The sequence below is a fragment of the Struthio camelus genome, chromosome 7 (assembly GCF_040807025.1).
Source record: "Struthio camelus isolate bStrCam1 chromosome 7, bStrCam1.hap1, whole genome shotgun sequence".
Classification (NCBI taxonomy): domain Eukaryota; kingdom Metazoa; phylum Chordata; class Aves; order Struthioniformes; family Struthionidae; genus Struthio; species Struthio camelus.
Window position 1 is genome coordinate 3,054,309 of NC_090948.1, and position 13,148 is coordinate 3,067,456.

The window sequence follows — 13,148 nt, forward strand, 5'->3', positions numbered from 1 at the left end:
GATCCAGTGCATTTAGCTGGGAGGAAGAAACCACTTCTGTTTCTCTCGCCGAGCCGGGACAGCAGCTTTGCTTTCCCCCAAGTATAAATTTAAGAGTGACCCCTCGCAACGACTCACCGAAGAGGAAGCCGATTCCTGCGCTCCCGAAGCCTTCCTCGCATGCTGTAACTCAGCTCTGCTTGCCCCGATGGGTTTCGCCCAAAACGCTGTATTAAGCTTAGAAGAAAGGATAAAGCTTGGCACAAGTTGGATGCGTTTTTCCTAACACCACTACCTGCACAGTTAAGCTTAAGAAATTAAGCTGTAAATTAGTATATACTTAAAAAGGATGTTAGGTAGCACCTTCAAATTACATGGCAGCTGAAGACTACTTCAGATACAGGTGACTGTGAAATCAAAGACACAGAGACTTGGGGTAAAACCTACCAAAGACCATGACCATCTCTCATGGCTCCACTGTGAAATACAGATACAGCTGCCTGAATTATCAAGAGACACGCAGCTACTAGAGGAGATGCCCTTTACGTCTGTCAAACTCCTCTCACATTCATCATCATTTTTATAGTCCTACAAACTGATGGATTCGCTGTAGTTCCTCCAGGCAACAACAGTCATGTTGCAAAGTCAGGTTGCTGAAGTGCTCCAAAAGATTACATGACACCCCTTCAGCTTATGGCTGGAAAGGTGTTAACTCTGGTATCTGGGGAGAAGTATTACAGTTTCCCAGTGCAGTCACAACCTGCTCACTTTCCCAGTTCTTGCTGCTTTCCTATGAGAAGGAGCTGGATTGCGCCCCAGCTCTGATCAAATAGTAAAGCTGGGGAATCACCCGTTTGCAGTACAGGTGCAAAAGAAGATGCCTACAGGCACGCTCCTTCGCCTACAGAGCGAGGGAAAAACAGACCCCTTCAGGTGTCTCTCGTTCCTGGTGTTTGGGCAAAACTTTGGGACGGCATAAAACCCGAAACTACATCAAAATACACTAAATCAGATAACTAGCAGTAAAATCTCTGACATATGGAGTGAAAGCTAAACAGCCTGAACACGCTCAGGAACATGTTAAAAGAACAAAGAGGAGATTAGAACAAGAACTTTGTCTTTTAAGTCCCAAAGCCACTGTTCCCTGTGGTCACCTGGAGTTACCTGCTCGTGTCCCTCGGCTTCCCTCCGCTCCCGCTAGGGCTCTCATCGTCCACCCGCTGCAGCATGCTCTGCAAGTCGACGTGTCTTCCGCTCGCCGGCCTGTTACCCGACCACCCTTAAGTTTCGCCAGCTGAGCTCCTACCTTGGTGGGTGAAGCAACCAGTTTCTGACAAATGATCCTTCCAGCTGAACGTATGCTTGGTGACCTAACACAGGAAGTATCTCAAAACAAAACCCGAAGGTTTCCTAATTTTTTTATTCGCCACTGAGCACGCTACTTCTTCTTTGACTAAGCAACATTTGTTGTAATATTGCCCAGAGGCTGCTAGAATGCTGTAAGATCACTTTTCTTTTTTAAAAAATGGCTAATTTTGTACTTATCATTGATATAGAGATCCGGCTCTTTTTATGAATCCAAGCAATAGTTTGGGGAGCTATTTGGCTAGGGGTGCACCACCTGACCAAAGCCCTTCCATGCCGATGCACAGGACCCAGATGAGGAAGCTAGCGTGCCACATCTGCCCTCGACAGAGATAAAGCACTCCCGTTCAAAGACTGGACTGGGGGAAAAGTGAATTTATCTTCAGAGTCAATGCTGCGATGATATTTCAACTGCTCTGGTAGATGTCACTAAGAGCAGGAACATAGCAACACAGCAAGGAAACACCCTCCAGAACCATATTTTATACTCAGGCCCGAAACATATTTAAGGTGCTATTAAAATAGTAAGTACTATCCCCAAATATATTTTCCTAGTAGTTCAGAAAATATTGTACAGACCAATGCTTTTGTGCTACGACAAAAAGATACAGTCTGCTCTGAGTGTAGGTATGCAAGACCTACGGTAGCCTTGCTAGCAACACCTAGCTGACTAAAAGACATAAACTTAGGGACTTTTAACCATCTTTTAAAAACATATTTTTAGGGAAATACATAAAACCCCAAAATGTCCTTTAAAAGCTTGCACTGTGTCCTTCTGGTGCATCTACAAGGGCGTAAGCAAAGTAACCCTGCGCAAGAAAGCCTTATAAAGCAAAGCAGTGCTGGAGTCTAACGTCAGAGCCGGTCACGGGTCCCTCTGGAGCATCTGGTTCCACTTGAGGAGGCACCAAGCCCCCGAGGAGCAGTAATGACTCACTCCCCTTTCTCTGAAGGCACAGTGCCCTTTCCTGACATCCTCAAAGATGCCTCATCAGAAGTTCATTCATATGCATAAAGGATAGTAATTGTCTCTGCTTCCATTTGAGATCCACAGGTCTGCTCTTTCACCAACTTATTTAGTAGCAATTTATATTCAGAAAAGATTACAAAGCCTGTCTACAACTCCTACGCTAGGGTGAACGCTTTTCAGAGCGACAGGGGTGACCGCTGCTTTGAAGGAAGCGCCTTTTCAGCCCCCACTGACCGTCCTGAGCAGCCCGTTCGAGGCGCCCCAGGTAGCCGTGCTGTCACCTAGAGCTGCTTGAAGTGCCTCCGACCATGCTTAAAACACACCTGGAACATCCCCAGTACCTAAATACCCTCTCTCAGGTGCTTCTCCCCCCCACTACTATAATGCACAACTCATCCAAATCTACAGCAGTAACAATATTTTTACCTCTACGTTTCATATTTGCTAGAAGTTACGAGCCATCCTGGATGCATCGAGTCCATGTGGAATATCCTCCCCACCCATTAGGAGCTTCTGCATATGGAGCATCTTAAGCATTAAGATCAGATATCTTAAACTTTGTTAATTTGAAAAATTACTTACTTACAACTTTAATTCATAATACATGGAAGAAACCCACACTCACAAAAGCCCATCTGACTTCTATAATTAATCCGTCCATAAGCTGCACGTTTTCAGACTGCAAGCTTAAGAGCGAAGCTTTTATGCATCAAGAACCACACAGATAATTCTTCTTTCTTAACTTCTTCAGTCCTCTGCCTTAGAAAACTATTATTATATGGACTTTAATTTTTTCTTCTGAATGAAAATATAGATTCCCTTACCGGAACATTGACTAAATTTTTCATTTTTTGACCTCTTCTGAATTCATCTCAGAATTCATTTTGAAACGGTAATAATTTCCATCTGGACTTAATTTGCTTAAATTCATGCTGAGTCTTCTCGGATCAAAACACCTCTGATATCCATAACAATGTAAAGCACAGACTTTACCTTGCTTATTCTAGAAAACTGAAACGCTGAATATTTTGTCACTGTAGGCTTTGCCCTGGGCTGGGTGGCAGGGGGGACCTTCCTCATGGCCATGCAGGTTTTACAGGAGAGGCTTCTCCCCGTGGTGGGGCCGCAAACATGCACACATCTCACCCCCTCTCCCAAAGGCTTCGCACCTCCCTGGGCATCACTGCCTTTTCCTATGTGAAAAAACAGTAGCATCTTCTGAGCATCCCAAACACCAACGACAGCAGCCTTAGCCGCTGGTCTGCAACAATGCAAGCAGTTAGAAAATAATCAGAAATAAAGCAGAGTACAGTGTGTTATAGTCACTGCAGCTGCAAAAATTATGGTTGTGACTCCTGGTATCTGTGAACTGCACTTAGTGTTTGGCAACAGCACTGCAGAGTACATCTAGCAAGCAAGTCAACAGAAAGCTTTGCTTAAATAAGGACTGTTGACTGCACTGCTTTTTTGTTTTTTCCCCTGACGTGCCATGGCAAAGTTACCGTCCCCAACCGTATTCCTCTGCTCCATGAACCTGCAGAAGGACAGAACGTCTCGGGAGAGTCAAAGTTTCCGCGTTAAACAGTCCCCTGCTCCTTGCTGCTCAGTTGATTCCTAAAGGCAGGGGGGAAAAAAGTTACTCTGCCTCCAAGGAATGTCACTTCTTAGTATCTGAAAAACTCTTTCCTGGCAGTATCATTTCCTGAAATTACTGCTGAACTTGATTTTCACCCTTGCAAGTGTTCTATGAACATCTTCCCTTAGTGGGATCTATTACCTTTTCTTAAATGACAGCAGAAAGTTATCTGAGAGTGCATTACTTCATTAGGTGGATACGTCTCACCAGGAGATGACGGAGTCCCTAGGCTGGGGTCACACAACAACGAGCCCTCCGGCTGATACGCAGCACCTGGTAATTTTGACACAGGAGAAACCAGGCCTTTGCAAACGCACTGATCTCTGCTCTTCCTCCTCCTCCTCCTCCTCTCCAGCCTCTGCCACCTCCCTGATTATCGCTACTTCTCCAAAGCACTGCAGAGGAAAACCACAAGCCAGCAGCCAGGGAGCCCTCGCAGGGAAGGACGGGCTGAAGAGAGGGAACTAGCGCATGAGAAAGCGGCTGGGAGACAACGTCGAGTGAGCTGAAGCACAAGAAAAATAAAAGGCATTATTCCCACAACCCCAGATCAAAATTTAGAGTTTCTGAGTAGGCATACATCTTTCAAGAACTTTTTTAAAAATTCAGGAGCTAGAACTGTAAAGCCCAATATACTGTTACACACTCACAGTACTTCTCTGTAGTTTAAAGATCACAGTCCTGGCAAAGGATCCAGACAAGGCAGATCACGAGCAAGACACGCTCAGTTCTCATATCTTTGTCAGCTCCAAGAATTTCAGCCATTTGCCCCATGTGAGACATACCCCGATGTTCACTTCTAGCCTCTTTGGTGTATTAGAGATGCTACTTACAAGTGTGAGATCATCAGGGAAGGAAAAAAAAAAAGTCACTGCTTATACTATATAAAAATTATTGATAGTACCTTAAAGGAAAATGAAGGTGCATTTCTCTACCTAGTGCTCCAAGGTAGGCGAGCCTTAAAGAAATTGCAACTTTTAGAGCCACAGAACGATCTCCTGTGAAACATTCATTCAAAAAAATTAAGGCAAACTAGGTATAATATTAAATCTAACAGAGCACACTTTAAATTTGTTCTGTACCTTCACGCTAAGCTCACACTGCTGAAATACTAACGCCCAAAGTAGTGATGAATTGCAAGAAAACTGAGGAAACTATTTAATGAAGACAGAATAGCGACCAGGCAGTTTGTACAGGCTCTGCAACCTTTTTTTGTCTCCAAACCTCTCCCGGCTTCAAAGACTAAGATTAAGATCGCTTGTATTTAAAACCTCCCTTTAATGGAATAGTTCTAAGATAAACATGTATTTAGGTCAGCGGCTTCCCTGCCTTCTCCAAAACGTGTGCTACTTACCCAAAATACAAGAATATCTCTCTGGGAGAGCTGCTGCATCTTTTGACAAAATAAATCGTTAGATCAAGCAAGCAAGAACGTGCTATTTATTTTGTTCTTATAGCTTTTCTAAGTACGTAGATCAGGATTTTGCTCTCTTAAATGTCACATAAATACAAGGAGTGTCCTTTAATCTAGAAATAGGTTTTCTGGTCATCTGTGATATTTATTATGAACTAATAACACTGCAACTTCTGTAGCAATATTCCTTTTGAAAACCACAAAGAAAAATAGTACCAATCAAGGCTACACACTGCTGCTTAAAACAACAGTTTTCTACGCCACAAATTTTACGTTGGTAAAATCCAATTAGGAATCAGAGACTTTATAGCTGTAGAAGTACAACATGACATTGTTTTAGCAAAAGCAGGCAATCTTTTCCTAAATATGCACCATGAGAACTGCAGAATCGTCAAAACTTCGGTTGTCTGAGGATCCCAAAGAACGTACTTCATCTATTTTAGACCTTCCAAAACAGTGATTTCCATGCTACCTCTTACTTTTGACTATTTAGCTAATGCTTCTGTTTCAGCCCACTATGTTACGCCCCCATAAACATCATAGCACAAAATTGCGTGAAACAGTGCAAGTTGTCTGAAACGCCCAAGTCCGATACCAAGAAAGCCAGGACGAGCAGGAAGAAGTATGGACAGCACAGCCAAGTTAGGGGGACTTCAACATCTACATTAACCTCAGAGAGACTGGGACCTGCAACCCTACTGGACCACTCCAAGAGCAAAAGAGTTGCCTTGAGGCATTTTTAAGGTTTTCACTGTGCAACAGCTGCCCTTGCAGCTTACAAACACCACAGGCCTTGCCCCAGTTTTCACTTCCAGCTTAACTGCAGGAGCAATCCACTGCACGCACACGCGCTCTGTTTACAGGCTTTAAGTATCACAGAAAAATCAAAATCTAACTTATTCCAAAGGAGCAAAGTTATTAAACCACAGTAAGTATTTGCATATACCCAGGGCCAGATTTCAAATATCAGCCTTTTTTGCAAGTGCTCCGGTTTAAAGAGCAAGATGGAAAATGCTAAAAACACAACACAGAGCTAAAGCCAAGTATGCATATTCGCCAACCAAAGGGTCACTTTTGAAAGTTGGATCCAAAAAAGACATATAAAGGCAGATTTAAATATAGAGGGGGATTCCTCAGTCTTTAACCACACTTTTCACCGTTCAGTAGCAGTGAGCTTTTGGCGAAGCGTAGAGAAGGCAGCATAGAAAGTTCCCGAACAATGCAGGGAAGGCAATGGCACTCACAGTTTTTCTGCATGCTTGTATCTCTACAATTACATGAGTTACTGTACTGGAAAAGCTTCCTTACTCTAGGATGAAATCTCTACGCACAGAAACTTCCCTAAATATGTTCCCATGTACGTCTTCCCCATGCAGTCCATACATTCTTAAGTCATTTGTGTATTTAAAGTCATTCAACACCCCTAGAGAAACGCTGACAGCTAAAAACTGTTTTTTTAATACTGTACTTCATATATTGAATTTTAACACTTAAAAAAAAGCCTACAAATTATTTCTACAGAAGAGGATTGCATGGAGCAGTATTATGAATCACAGAATTTCTTGGAACAGTGCTTTCCTTAGAAGCTTTTGTTATGAATATTGCAAACCTTAAAGTCTTAAGAGACCTAGATGATATTCGTGAACTGCACAAGACTCAGGAACACCTACGGGGCACTGAGCTCTTCTGCATCCTTCCCCCTCAGAGGAGCACCATCTCCAGTGTTTAAGTTGCCAGAGCTGTCCTCATAGAAGCACCAAATGGCTGAGGTCGGCAGCGACCCATGGAGATCGTCTGATCCAACCTCCTACTCAAGCAAGGTCACCTATAGCAGGTTGCTCAGGGCCACGGTCGGTTGGGTTGTGAATGTCTCCAAGGGTGGAGACTCCACAACTTCTCTAGACAACCTGTTCCAGCGCGCAACCACCCTCACAGGAAAAAAGCTTGTCCTGTCACTGGGCACCATGGGGAAGAGTCCAGCTCAGTCTTCTTTACACCCTCTCCATCAGGTATTTATTCACATTGCTCAGATCCCCCTGAGCCTTCTCCTCTCCGGGTGTAGGGTCCCAGCTCCTGCAGCCTCTCCTCATGTGAGAGAAGCCCCAGTCCCTCAGTCCCCTTGGTGGCCCTTTGCCGGACTCGCTCCAGCAGCTCCATGTCTCTCATACCGGGGAGCACAGCAGCGCACCCTGAACTCCAGAGGTATCTCACTAGGGTTGAGCAGAGGGGCAGGATCCCCTGCCCTGCCCTGCTGGCCACGCTCTGCCTGGTGCCCAGGATGCCGTTGGCCCCCTTTGCCATGAGGGTGTTTTGCCGGCACGTGTTCCCCTTAGTGTCCACCAGGGCCCCCAGGGCCTTCTCAGCCCTTCTGAGCCGCTTTCAGTGGTCCCATTCAATCATTTGGAAACTTGAACAGGTGAGTGAGCTTTTTCCTGCCCCAAATAAGACGACAACTATAAATTAAATACCATCTCCATACTTAGAAAAGTCGTCTTTCCACTGCAGCCGTTCCTATTGTTATGTGAGGGTCATAACAATCTGAGCTTCCTGGGATAAATAAGTCTAACCTGCCGCAAAAACTGAAATATGGTACATTCTCATTTAACGTTAAACGTCTATGCCAAAAAGGTATCCGCGAAAAAAGGCCTCCTATGAAAACCAAGGCTAGGAGCAGGCAGTCTGCATCAGCACGCAGCAGCAGCGTGGCAGCCCTCATCCCTTGGCATCCTCCTTCCCCCTGCCTTACCTGTCCTCACCTTCTTCATCAGCCCACCTTTCCTACACCCTCACCCAAGGGCTTGAGAGGCTTTCGCATTTTGGTTGGTTTGTTTACGTTCGGGGGGAAGGGAGAATGCATTTTCACCACAGATAAGGAGAATGAAGGTTGGAAGATGCCAGCTGGCCTCCTTTGATCCGAGAGGTTTACGCTTGAACTTTATTTTCCTTCCGGGATATTTATATCCTGTTGACTCAGAAAAGGGAACAACAGGATTCATAGTGCCTGTCTTCAGCGAAGCTTAGATCCTTCTCCTAAAAATCCAGCCATGCCACTTGGTGCTAAAATCTTTTCTTTAATCACAACTAGAGTGTGAAATAATAAGTCTTCCGTTTAAGATTGTTTCAGCTAACTAAAAAGATGAGTATGAGCAAAACTTATCACTTGAATTTTTCTAAGATATTTTCTCAAAAGGAACGGATCAGTATTTAAAATACGCAAACAAAATAAGCCCCAAAGACATATAACAGATCTCAAAACGTCACAGCTGCAAAATCTAGGACACCACTGTTTTGAATTGCAGTATTTATGAACTTCTTTATGACCACTGAAAAAGCAGAACATTTACAGGTCATTTCTAAAATGCAGACATGGATCCGGAAGTACGGATTTATGCCTCATTTCTTCACTGAAATGAAAAATACACTTTGTTTTTCAGACAGTTATGTATAAATGTCAATGACTACTTTCCTAATGCAGGAACACTCATTTTTAAGATATTTTCTGGATTTTCATTTGTCTTTATAGACATATAATCTTTAATTCCATTTAATCAACATGAAAGACACGGTTTGTGACAAAGTAAGCACATTTTTGCTCAGTAAGAGGGAGGCACCGTGCATATTAGTAAAGCAAGGCACCACAGAGCTGGGGAAAAGGTAAAGGAGTACAATTTAAATGAGGACAATGAAGCAGATTACTCTAGGAGCATGTTATTCTGCAGATAAAAAAAGAGACATATCGAGCTAATTCTGGTGCACGTGGCTGGAGCAGCAGAGCGCGCGGACAGGAAACACTCGTGTATTCGCTCAGCGCTGCAGAACAGCTCTGCAGCCCATGCTGCAATCACTTGCGCCTGGAGTGTCAATCTATCATAGAAAAACTATTGTAATTGTGACTGCATTTAAGTTTCTTAATTATATTATTTTCACTGTAAATAATTTAGTAAAAAAAGGCAGTTATGTAGAATTTTTGAATGTATCTGCCAGTGTATGACACTTTTTTACATAAAGGCATATCCTATTTTTTGGATGCATCATCGACATGGACTTAGCGGGAAGACTACCATGTTCTGAAAAGCAGCATAATACCTATATGCTTACAACAATGAAAGGAGTTAGCTACTTTTAATACTTATAATACTTTTCTATTCCATTCTTGCCAATTAGAGGAGTGCAGTCCATTCCTACCACTGCTTTGCTAACCACTTAAACTAATATAGACAATATATATTTATCAAAATTCTACATACAAACCCAGCAAAGCCCTTGAAATTTAAGCCTACAGCACTGAAATGGGGCTCAAATCTTCGCATAAGAGCGTGTCTAAAACAGCCCTACAGGTCTCAACAGTAATATGATAAGAGTCATGAGAACTCGACTGCAAGTTCACAGAACATTCCTGGAAATGTTCAAAAAGATCTGAAAATATTAAGTTATGATGTCAACTTGGGAACAGCTCTTTGAGCAATTAAACAACAACTTGAATGTATAATCAAAGAATAAAAGAGGTGGCCAAAGGCTCTCCTTTTTCTCTTAAGGACAGGGAATTACACTGGACTGAAAACGGGGACACTGGATAGGGTTCAACCACACTGAAATCTCACCCAAAAATAAGTTAAATTAATTTGGGTATTACTTGGGTTAGACCCAAGACTGAGCTTCTGCAACTGAGCACGAGATCCACAAATCATGTCTTATTTAGTCAAACCACTGCTAAACAGAATTGATCAATTTTTGATTCTGTATTTCTAAATATTCATTAGTTGTCAACATTTAAGTGACTGTCTACTTTGCAATAAAGGCAACTTGATCACTAGTTTGAACATCTTAGTCATGATGATATTTAAAAACAATAGGGTTTTGTCTATACATCTTTTTGATCATTAAAATCTGTCTATACATTCAGAAAAAATCCACCCCACTTTCTCAGGAAGGAAGTAGCATATGCAGCTCATCTACTCTACTGTCAACATTTTTCACGTATAAACAAGCAGAGGAAAACCATCACAACCTTCAAATGTTAATAATGGGAGGAAGGGGGTAGAGGTCATGCCTTTATTGCAAACTCCAGGGTCTCCACCTTCAGAAAGCTAGATGCAATGAAATGAAACATATTTCTTGAAAACAATCTCATGATCAGATGAGTTATGAAAAGAAGTTAATTTATCTTTCTGACTAAACACTGCTTGTTATCTTTTTCAATTCCTAGGAAATCTTAGAAACTGGTTTTCTGTGCTACAGTGGAAGTAGTACTTCCCCAGTTATGCAGCAAGCTAAAAATATTTCAGCAAGCTCCCTTGAAGTCTGAAGCTCCTATGACAGAAGTAGCTTGCCCACAGAAAAATTCACAGCACCCAACTCAAAAGTTTAAAAACAGTTCACATTTCCAAATATCACAGGAGTGAGACACCAAACTGGGTCTTCAAAGTTATGGGGTAATTGTGAAAGGGTAAAAATCCTACATTTGAGATCTGAAGCCTCGGTGCTTCTGAAAATTTCATTAGGCAACTTCTGGTGCCTTTAAGTACCTACAAGCGTACGTATCTGGGCTTTCAATCCAAAGCACTCAAGGAGCCCGTGCAGATGCCCTTCTACGCAGTCTTCATCTGTTGGCGGTAGGCTCTCATCCACACTCCTTCCTTCTCCCATCAACACGGATCAATAGCAGCCAGAAATGACATGAAAAGATCACTAATCTGCACTTGAAGCCCTTTTTTCTTTTTTGTTTTAAGGAATTGTCACTAGCTGATTAAAGGAGTGGGAAAAAAAAAAAAAAAGCAAGTGGGGAGTTTTTTTGCCAAGTTAACATTTAATTAAAAATGGTAAGACTGCTTGGAAACTTTACATTTCTCTAAATAGCATTTATCACGTTAGGTTGAACAGAAGCTATGTAAAGTAGGTGTCATTAAAATACCATATGAAATATCATATGGTATTTTCTTAAACAGTTCAGTTTCTTAATGAAAGAGGACACAAAAGGGTAATTCTATGCACACGAAGCACCAACTCGAAAGGGCATTCCTTTTGTAATTACCAAACTTCCTCTTATATTTACATTTTAGAAAGTTTTGTTAAATAGTTTACATAATTTAGTAATTTCCTGATTTAAAAAAAAAAAAAAAACACACACACACACACACGACCTTGGCTTTTTACACGCATAAACTGCAAAGTGAACTGAAGCCTCGAGGACTGACAGAGGGACTCAATATTAAAAATGTTTTTTACTTTAACAAAACTAGTGGATGCATGACTACTTAGTCCAATGCTTGAAAATAAAAAAACAAACAACAACAAAAACAACACACCTCTGTTTATAAATTCCATTTATAGCATTAAAGTGCTCCAATTTTTTTTTTTAACTACTTTATGTGGATTTAAAAAAAAAAAAAAAAGTCCTGCACGTACGAGCTGTGTCAATGCAGCGAATGCTGCACTTCTGGTCCATTTCTTGGCTTTCTTTACTCTTTTTTTTTTTTTTTTTAAATTCAAGCTACAGGATTGCTGGTGCCTTGGCGGAGGCGCTTGCAAGACAGCCGTCCCAATTTAGTTTTATTGATGAGCAACTCGGCCGCAGCAACGTGACACTAGCAATAATTCTTGGCTGCAACCCAGCGTGAAATCGCTCCTTTTCCCAGCGGTTTCCACCGGTTGCCATGGCGATGCTGCAGCATCGCCGCTACGCGGGGCCGGGGCTTCCCGCTCGGCCCGGGTAGAAACTTCAGACCCCCCCTTGTCTCGTCCCCCACCAGGGAAGCGCTTACTTGAAGACCTACTTCTAAACTCGCAAGTCAAGCAAAAAAGCCCTCCAGAATCCGAGTTTTTCATTTAGCTCTTTCCCCTTGAATCGGAAGTCGCACTACACCGCGAGCATCACTTGCAGATTATCTGATTGTTTTAAGTTAATTACATATTCTTAACGAACTGTTTCTCGTGTGCGGTTCCTCGCAGCGATGCGTCAACTGCACCAACCTGCCAAACACCAACAAGCGGCACTGCTAAAAATAATCCTGTTTGGCTACAAACGTAAAAGGGCCTTAACAGATGGCCTGCAAACAAAAACCAAGCGAAGAAAGCTGCCTCGTTTCCTTTTGCTGCGCCTGAAATAACAAAAAAAAGTCGCATCAGTTCAGCCGCACGTTTAGGTGACCCTCCAAAACCCAGCACAGGCAAATGCTGAAATACTGGGCCCCCGCATACGTTCGCCTCCGCTCTCGCCCAGCCGACCGGCTCCTACGCCTCGGCACGACGGTCCCCGCGGTTCCCACGCGCCCAGCGCTCGCCTCCAGACAGCAAAGCCCAAGCAGGTATTTCGTAGGTACGTTTCAGCCATCCCCGGATGGTGCGACAGCAAGCATCCGTATCGACGAGCATCAACCACGCGGGCATCGCAGGCCACGCGGGCATCGCGGGAGGCGAGCGACGCTGCACGCGCCGTCGCCGGGAATCGGCGTCGCAGAGGCGCCGGCTTCCTCCCTGCAACGCCAACGTGCACCTAACGAGCTTTGCAGGGTGGGTTTTTTTTTTTGTTTTGTTTTGTTTTTGCAAAATACTCTATCTCACTCTGCATCACAGCTCCTTATTTATAACCTGCCACCACGCCTGGCACGTTGCTCTGCCTCTAGGGGAAGAGATTTGCTTTTCCACCCCACCGTTGATTATCGGCTGTAAAGCTCGCTTTGCATTTCAGATTGCAGTTGATTAGACCCAGTTACTGTTGCAGCTTGATATGGGAAACAGTAAGTTGCTGTTGCTGCCATATTTATTGCAGGACAGGTTCAGCGGGG

The 13,148-nt window shown here is 43.2% G+C and overlaps 1 protein-coding gene across 12 annotated transcripts in view; it reads right to left on the minus strand.

Moving 5' to 3' along the window:
• The window catches only part of PTPRE (protein tyrosine phosphatase receptor type E), a 97,178-nt gene that overhangs the window by 53,693 nt on the left and 30,337 nt on the right, over window positions 1–13,148 (minus strand). For 2 of the 12 annotated variants that reach the window (XM_068951433.1, XM_068951436.1), the window contains exon 1: window positions 1,144–1,317. The exons of 5 other annotated variants lie outside the window; for them this stretch is intronic. In XM_068951433.1, the coding sequence (XP_068807534.1) occupies window positions 1,144–1,208 (65 nt within the window). In that variant the 5' untranslated portion in view covers window positions 1,209–1,317. Of the gene's footprint in view, window positions 1–117; window positions 217–1,133; window positions 1,319–13,148 lie in introns of those variants that run through there. 5 more of the 12 variants (XM_068951430.1, XM_068951432.1, XM_068951431.1 and 2 more) reach the window with 5 other exon arrangements.